The sequence below is a fragment of the Otolemur garnettii genome, unplaced genomic scaffold, assembly GCF_000181295.1.
Source record: "Otolemur garnettii isolate 467f Iridium unplaced genomic scaffold, OtoGar3 scaffold00037, whole genome shotgun sequence".
Taxonomy (NCBI): domain Eukaryota; kingdom Metazoa; phylum Chordata; class Mammalia; order Primates; family Galagidae; genus Otolemur; species Otolemur garnettii.
The window spans coordinates 14,794,178-14,802,770 of record NW_003852432.1 but is presented as its reverse complement, the minus strand read 5'-3'; the positions used below and the strand labels follow the sequence as shown (position 1 = coordinate 14,802,770).

The window sequence follows — 8,593 nt, the reverse complement described above, 5'->3', positions numbered from 1 at the left end:
CAGGCGTTGGAGGTTGCTATGAGCCGTGATGCCACAGCACTCTACCCAGGGGGATAGCTTGAGGCTCTGTCTCAAAAAAAAAAACAAAAAACAAAAAACAACTCCATTAAGACAAATAATCAAACTAGAAAATGAACGAAAGAGTTAAACAGATTGTTTAACAACTAAGAAAAGTAAATTGCTAATACACACAAAGATAGTTAACATCATCAGTCATTAGAGACATGGAAGTAAAAACCACAGTGAAGATACTACCCCACAACAAAAGTGAAGGACATTCCCAAACAGATTAACTTTAGGAAAGAGTAGAATAGAAGGTGAGAATATAGAAATTGATTCTCTTAAAATTCTTTGGTGATATACAGCTTGGAAAGCTTTGTGTACTTCCTGTGGTATACATACTCTACTTGAAGACCATTCATATAATAAAAAAAGAATTTGGTAACCAAGAAAATATCTGGGTAACAGGATTTGATGACCTGGAATGGCATTCAGCATGAATAGGCAGACATGGAAAAGTAAAAGTAGTTAGGCCCGGGAAAGAAGCTAGCAGGCAGATGAGAGGCAAAGATGAGGGAGAACTCTTGCTAGAGTTTGTGACATCGTCACCATAATTCTGATAGTTCTAGCATTGGCAATCACAGTGAGGGCTATATCCTCAGGCAACACCCAAGAGGTTGTCATCTGGTTGACTCCCGCAGGGGCTCCCTGCCGTAGCTCATGTTGACTAGAAAGCACCATCACTAGGTAATTCTCCACATCTCCCACTTCAAACACTTCTTGAAATTACTTTGCAGCAACAAACTGGTAAGAGGCAGAGAACTGCACACAGCAGAGCTGACCTTCCTTTATGCTCCACATCCCAGCCTAATGTATACAGATTATAGTATTTGTTACACACTGTAATCCTAATTGTGTGTTTACATTGCCTGTTTACATGCCACTCAGCATAGTGCCTGGCACATAGTGTATAGTCAACAAATATTCAAATGGAAGACTGGGTTTGTTAATACCATAGATACAAATTCCAACTATACAGTTAGAATGTCTTTTTCTACAAGAGCTTTTTTTAAACGTTGTGCAAAGCAAATATACTGTAAAACCTATTTTTCTTTCTTAGGAGAGTCTCTATAATTAGGAACCTAATACACTGTTATATATCTAATCACTTTTTATGTAAACTCTTCAAGGAAATGGTTACATAAAAGAAATGTGTTATAGTGAGGAGACTGGGGACTAGCTAGCAGTTAGGTAATCTTGTTCTCCCTTGTCAGTGACTCTGGATGTATCTTCCCTGGCTTTCCTCATGGGTAAAATGAACGGATCTAAATACCATCACTGTATATTCTCCAAATGCTAGTATTAAAGCATCTTTAATCTGAGTGTTTTACTAATGAACAGTAGGAAGTGGGAGGCATGTCACATGCTGAGTATTCCTAACATTTTGGTACCTCTTTGCTAGAGATCAAACTAAATTATCCCAAAATGCAGTCAGTACTTCAATTCCATGAACAAAATTAAATAGGAACCAAAAAAGACTCTCTTTAGAGTCTTTCTTTTAGAAATCAGGAACTTGATCTACAATTCTAATTTCAATGCTTGAAACTATTTTATCACACATAGGCATTGGCGTAATAGGTGAACCATAAGCTTACCTGCCAGGAAACTGCTCCCAAAATGGCTGTTGCAAGAAGACTGAAAAAAACCAACTGCTCTGAAATTAAGCAAAAATGACGCATCCCTTTGGATGCCATGATTCTATCAAGGCTATTGTTATCTGCCCTGTGGGTAAAATATACTTTATGGCAGTCATTTAATTTGGTATGGAATCCCCAAAGAGTTAGAAGAAAAATAATATGGCAAATCATCCAGAAAATTCCAAAAATGGAAAAGCCTGGTATTACAAAATACCAGAGATGAGTGTCTCTAAGTTTAAATGCGGAAAGAATAAAAAACGTAAGCTCAATCATTCCAGTGAAAACAACTGAAAGTCTTCTGCAAATTCTTCCACGGTACAGAAAGGGTTTCCACCTTTCAGTTACTGAAAGTCCACTAAAATAAATGTCAAGGAAAGGATCAGTTATCAGGCAAATAAAAAAGCAAGCAAAAGCAATTGGATTTTGGGGAGTCTCCAATGAGGAAAAAAATAATAAGACTGCAAAAATAACCAAATTTGGAATAGCTAGGAAAGACTTCATTCTTAGGTCAATAATCAGCATGGCCAAAGCTACAACAAGTAAAATGACACTCAGAGACTTCTCCACCAACATAGTTGTGCTGGCAATGGCAAATCCAACAAGTTCCAGAAATTCAACAGTGGTTAGTAAAGTGGGTCGATGACGGACATAACCAGAAATTCTCTCCACTAGGGCACACAATATTCTTAATACTATGGAAGTTAGGAGCAAATACTTGGTCGATTCTTCTTTCACGTCGTTTTTAAAGGATGAATTATCAAGAAAACAAAGGAGGCCAAGCAAGAATCCAAACCAAAGATTGGAGAGGCTTAAACTTGCTGCTTCCATTGAAAAATAATAATAGAGTATACTGGCAATTCCAAGAACAAAAAGACCAAGAATAAAAATTACCAAAATCAGGGAATTTGCTGTTTTTTCCCATCTTACATAAAGACCTAAGCATATAGCAACCAGCAGGTTGATTCTGGCTAAACAGCCAAGATATCTCACTGAAGAATGCATGTTCACTTCTCTATTTACTTCTTCCAGTCTTGTCATTGCTAAGTAGAGACAATGACTAAAGCAGTAACGCAGTGATTTACACATGTAATCGCAATTTAGGCTTTCTCCCCCACGTTACAAAAACTATCTGCTTATAGTCATTCAGCAAATCCAATATATCTGTAACTCCTATTTCAACATCTTCTCAGGTAGCAATTCTGTTTATAGTGATCTAGAAAAAAGAAAAAATATTTCAGCATTAACTTTTTGTTATTTATATGTATCTTTATAATACAAAATAGTAAATGAAAAACAAAGGTTATTCTGAAATCCAGTTTAAAATCTTATTTGCACATACTACCTTTATAGTTACTGTTTCTAAATTAAAAACTTGGCAATTAATTCAAATGAAACTGGCTGTGCTTTTTAAAAACATTTTGCAAAAATGTTTTAAATTATTATGGGTACTAATAGTTCTATATCTTTAGAGAGTACATTTCATGTTTTGATGCAGGCATACAATCTGAATTAATGAAATCAGGGTAATTGGGATACCCGTCACCTCAGGCAGTTAACATTTCTTTGTGTTAGGAACATTCCAATTCTGCTCTTTTAGTTACTTTAATATGCCCTAACTTATTGTTGATTATAGTCCCTTTGTTGTGCTGCAAATATTGTTCATTGTAACTAACTATAATTTTGCAACCATTAACCACCCTTAATTTATCCCCACTCCTTGCTACCCTTCCCATCTTCTGGTGACCATCATTCTACTTCCTGTTTCCATGAGATTGTTTTTAATATCCATCTCTGCATATGAGTGATAACATGTGAGATTTGTCTTTCTATGCTTGGCTTATTTCACTTAACATAATGTTCTCAATCTCATCCATGTTGTTGCAAATAGCAGGACCTTTTTTGTGGCTATATAATGTTCCATTGGATGCATGCACCACAATTTCTTTGTGCACTCATCCATTAATGGACACTTAGTGTGATTCCATATCTTGACTATTATAAATAATGCTATAATAAACACCGGAGGGTGGACACCTTTTCCATATACAGAATTCTTAGCCTTTGGATATAAAGCCAGCCATGGGATTGCCAGGTCCTATGGTAGTTCTCTTTTCAGTTTTCTGACCACAGTATGAAGACTCTTCATACTGTTCCTTGGTGGTTGAACTAATTTACATTCCATCCACAGTGTACAAGGAGTCCCCTTTCTCCACATTTTTGCCAGCATCTATTATTGCCTATCTTTTTGATGAATGCCATTTTCACTGGGCTGACATGGTATCTTGTTGTAGTTTTGATTTACATTTCTCTGATGATCAATAATGTTCAACATTATTTATAAATGTTGGCTATTTATAAATCTTCCTTTAAGAAATGTCTCTTGAGGCTCGGCGCCTATAGTTCAACTGGCTAAGGCGCCAGCCAGGTACACCTAAGGTGGCGGGTTCGAATCTCCAGCCCGACCCGCCAAACAACAATGATGGCTGCAACCAAAAAATGGCCGGGCGTTGTGGCGGGCGCCTGTGGTCCCAGCTACTTGGGAGGCAGAGGCAGGAGACTCGCTTGAGCCCAGGAGTTGGAGGTTGCTGTGAGCTGTAATGCCACAGCACTCTACCCAGGGGGACAGCTTGAGGCTCTGTCTCAAAAAAAAAAAAAAGAAATGTCTCTTGAGATTCTCTGCCCTTTTTTACATTGGATTACTTGAATTTTTCCCTACTGAGCAGTTGGAGTTCCTTACCTATTGGCGGTGCTTTCTACTCATCATAGCCAAGACTGTATAACTGAGTCACCACCAGATAAACTGTTCTTCCAGACATGGTGAAGTATCTACCTAATCCATTCTTATTCCAATATCTGCTTTTTCAACGACATGCATATGTGAGTCATATAGCTTAGACTGCAACAGATGAAAAGCTATTCAGCTCTTAAAGGTAAGGAAGAACTTCATCATTACCTCTAATTTGAAAAGCACCAGTATATAGTAACAGCAACCATCACAACCTGTCAGAAATGCCCTATTGTCTTTTATAAGGAAGTTATAAAGTCTGAGTATTTACATTGTTTAACTAATAAACTCACCAGAAGTAAAGTTTAACTATAAAGTTACTCAGTCCCTAAAGTTGAGCCATAATTCTCCCTGTACTTTCACCTCTACTGAATTACTTTGCTTACCTAATTTTCCAAATCTAAACACTATCTCTGTAGCAAATCAATTCTTGAACTTCCTAATAAAAATCAAAAAACTGGAATGCTAATCAACACTCACTGTAAAGTAAATGAAGAACTTTGAAATACTATGAATAATTATTTGTTAAGAGGACCCAAGTAATTGTCTCAACCTTAAACCCCCCACAAGTTGCACTGAAAACATGATAGTGGTCAAAATATTATCTCACCATCTATCAGACAATTCTTCAAAATTTTCTAGTATACAGTTTCAGAAAAACTAATCTAATACATAGCTCATGGTTACACTGAATATTTAAGAAGAACTCAATCAAATACTGAATTGAAAAAAAGTAACTAGTTTGTGACCAGTTTTATTATTTTTTTAATAGCAGTACCACTAAAAAAAAACAACAAAAATATGTGATAATCTGGAATTAACTGTTGTACCCATTTGGCTGGGGAAGAATGTCATTAAAGCAGCCTTAGGGTCTCCTGGAGACTGCAAGTATTACTAATTCTACTTCTGTATTTGTTTTGTCCAAAAGCCAATGTAAATAATTCTATTTTTATATATTCAATAAGAATATCTTTTACAACTAAATGTAATTAAGCATTCTAATTTTCCTCGATTACATTTTCTTATTTAATATACCACATAATGTTAAATAAAATGTCTTCCTTTGCTATATTTTGGTTTATCTTTTTACTTAAGTGTGAGAAATGGATAAAATCTACGATACACTGAGGTTTTGTTCTTGTTAACATCACTGGTGTATGTTACACAATCATTCAACAAACATGTTAGGATACATGTATGTTCTCAAAGGGATGAGGATACAGTCTGGGCTCAGGCTACTGAACACTGCTGGAAGGGAAAAATAAAATCACACACTGGGTTAAATGGTGCCATCATAAATTCATGAGACATCCTTCTCTGTTTCCTGGGTCAACACTCTTTCCATTCTCTATGACTATTCATTCAAACCTCTCTTCCCTCTCCTCACAGAGCTGGTACCCATTTTCCACTGCATTCTCACCAGACGACTCTTGCAGTATCATTGGAAGGGAGCTCACTTGAGTTTCTGACACTACAAACCCACTCTACCTACATATCGGGATACAGGGAAAGGAAGGTATCCCTTCCCAATCTAAGGCTAAATCTTTCGGCCATAGTGTTTATTTTTCTCTCTGCTTCTTCTAAAACATCACACTCTTTCCTTTCTCTTTAAACTCTCATGATTCTCTTATCCATTATCACTAAACATTATAAATCGAGTTTTTTTTAAGTACAAAAGAGTAAAGAAACAAAACAAATTATCCTTGCCCAATCCCATCTCCTCTACCAAGTTCAAATCTTCCATCCTCCTTTTGACAATTAGTATTTGGTTGCTTCCCTTCTTACCCATGCACTATTCAAACCACTGAGTGGTGATTCCCACCACACAACTGATTTGTCCAGTTCTAAAACAACTTGCAAATTCCTAAATCCAAAAGGTACTTTTTATTCAGTAACTTGCACAATCTTAAAATTGTTGACACTGTAAACTTCTCTTATCTTCTGAACCTTTCCTTGGCATCCAAAAACAAGGTCTCCAGATTTTCTTCCTAAGTCAGTGCTTTCTCCTCCTCAGTCTCCTTGAAGACTTGTCAAACCATCCTCTGGATGTCTAATCCCAAGTCTAGGCTCTTCTCTCACCATAGACTTTCTCTGAGCAATCTCACTATTTCCATGTCTTCAATTATTATCTCTTTACTTGAGTGCACACATATATTAATCTACCTATAGAAAAAGAAGCACTAGAAAAAGAAGCACCAGCTCTATTCTGTGCTGTCAACAGAGGTAACAACTTAGAAACAAAGTAAATATAAACATGTAAAAAACTTAAAAGTACAGACATAGCATGTAATATATGCAGGTATCATGGGCAAAAGACAACACATCAAGTAATTGTTTTTAAATAGCTAATTTAGAAGTCTTTCCCCATTCTAACCTCCAAAAACAGCTAGAATGAGAGAGAGTAGGACACAAAAACCATTACAATCCTGGTAATTGGTCTGGTATCAACAACGATTCAATGGAAAATTACTCCAAAGGCAGATAAAAATGGAGAACCTAAGAGTCAATCTACCTATGCGGAAAGTTAATCACTGCCAGTCTGATTAGTTTATAAAACTCTATATAGTATTTCTGCCCTCCTCTTTTCATCAGCTACATTTAATCCTCACCAGACTGCTTACTCTTTTTCCTAAACATCTTTTAAACATTTCTACGACTTCTCATCACCACCCCAAGTTTGGCCTCCATTTTCTTACATTGACCATCTCCCTGTATCTTTTTTCCTTCTCTAAAAAGGATCCTTTTTCAATCAATATTTATCAAGTCAGTCGAGTATGTAGGATGTTCCAATAGCTTTCCATCACCCTTAGCAGTAAAGTCTAAACTCTGACAATGCTTTATAACGCACTCTACATTGGACCTGAATAACTCTTTTGCCTCATCTTTTACCACTCTTCTTTAACACTTTGTATTCTAGTCATACTGATCTTCCAATTCCAAACAATACAAATGCTATTCTCTCTCCAGGTTCATAACTTTCCCTTATCCTGGCCCCATCTCAGTCCTCACACCTACTTAGTTTACTCCTACTTCTCAGGTCTCAACTTCATTTTCTCAGAGAGATTACACCTGATCCTGTTTTATGATCTCTGTACTTCCTCTATAATAGAAAAATAATCATCACCACTTATTTAATACCTGCATTTCCCACTAGATCATAAGGTCTGGGGGACTTGTCTTTAATTCTTTATGTTCAATTTCTAGCAAGAAGTCTAACATCAAGTAGTTATTCAACAAACATTTTTTGAAAAAGTAAAAATTAATACAGAAACGACATTTAACAGTAACGATAACTGCTTAAGATACAAACAGATAAATAATTTGTCTAATATCCTACAGCTTGTGTAGTAGAGCTACGGAAGATTCCATGGATGTTTCAGTTGGTTCTCTCTGGGCTTTAGGCTAACCCTCACTTAATTCATCCACATTTTTCCAAATCAGTTATATTCTCTCTTGATCTCCTAAGGCTCGTGAATGGCTTCAAGACACATTGTATCACTTCTGCATCATTTTTCACTCAGAAATTGTATCTGTCTCATCGAGAAGCGTCAAACGCTTAAGGAACTACAGGAGAAGCCAGGGTCGGGTAATCTCAGGGCTTCGGTTCAAAGAGATCATATAACTCCGGGAAAATGGCACCTCGAATATTAAATTGCTCAGCAATAGGGCAGCAATAGCAACTATTTCCCATTCGGCCCCCTAGGAAGATGTGGCAGGCCGGATCGGGATCGTGGTCATGTCCACCAGCCCACTACTTCTGAGGAACGCGACCACAGCGTGGCGCACAGTCAAGGGGGAACCGTTGGGAGTTACGGAGAGGCGCCCCTCCACCTGCCACCATCACCTCCTTCAGGGGCAAGTATCCTACTCCCCGCCTGGGAGGCCAGCTGGGCGGGGCTTGGGGTCCCGACCACGCGGAGCCCTGGGCGGCGTTTGTGCCCAGATCTCGCCGCCCAGCCATCCATCCCATGGCCCCGTACCTGACTTGGCCGTCGTCACCAAATCTCTCAATCCTCGGTGTCTGTTCTGAGGCCAACACCGTAAAAGGGGGCTGGTGATCTGTAATTCAGAACGGGAAGGTGGCACGCCAAGGGGAGTGAGGGCCCGAGGC

At 37.9% G+C, this 8,593-nt stretch overlaps 1 protein-coding gene across 1 annotated transcript in view; it reads right to left on the bottom strand.

The window, feature by feature from the left end:
• The window catches only part of TMEM168 (transmembrane protein 168), a 29,474-nt gene extending 20,909 nt beyond the window's left edge, over positions 1-8,565 (bottom strand). The window contains exons 1-2 of the mRNA XM_003789806.3: positions 8,463-8,565; positions 1,656-2,910 (exon numbers count right to left, since the gene is read on the bottom strand). Coding sequence (XP_003789854.1) covers positions 1,656-2,783 — 1,128 coding nt within the window. The 5' untranslated portion in view covers positions 2,784-2,910; positions 8,463-8,565. The remainder of the gene's footprint in view (positions 1-1,655; positions 2,911-8,462) is intronic.
• Between the last annotated feature and the right edge of the window lie 28 nt (positions 8,566-8,593).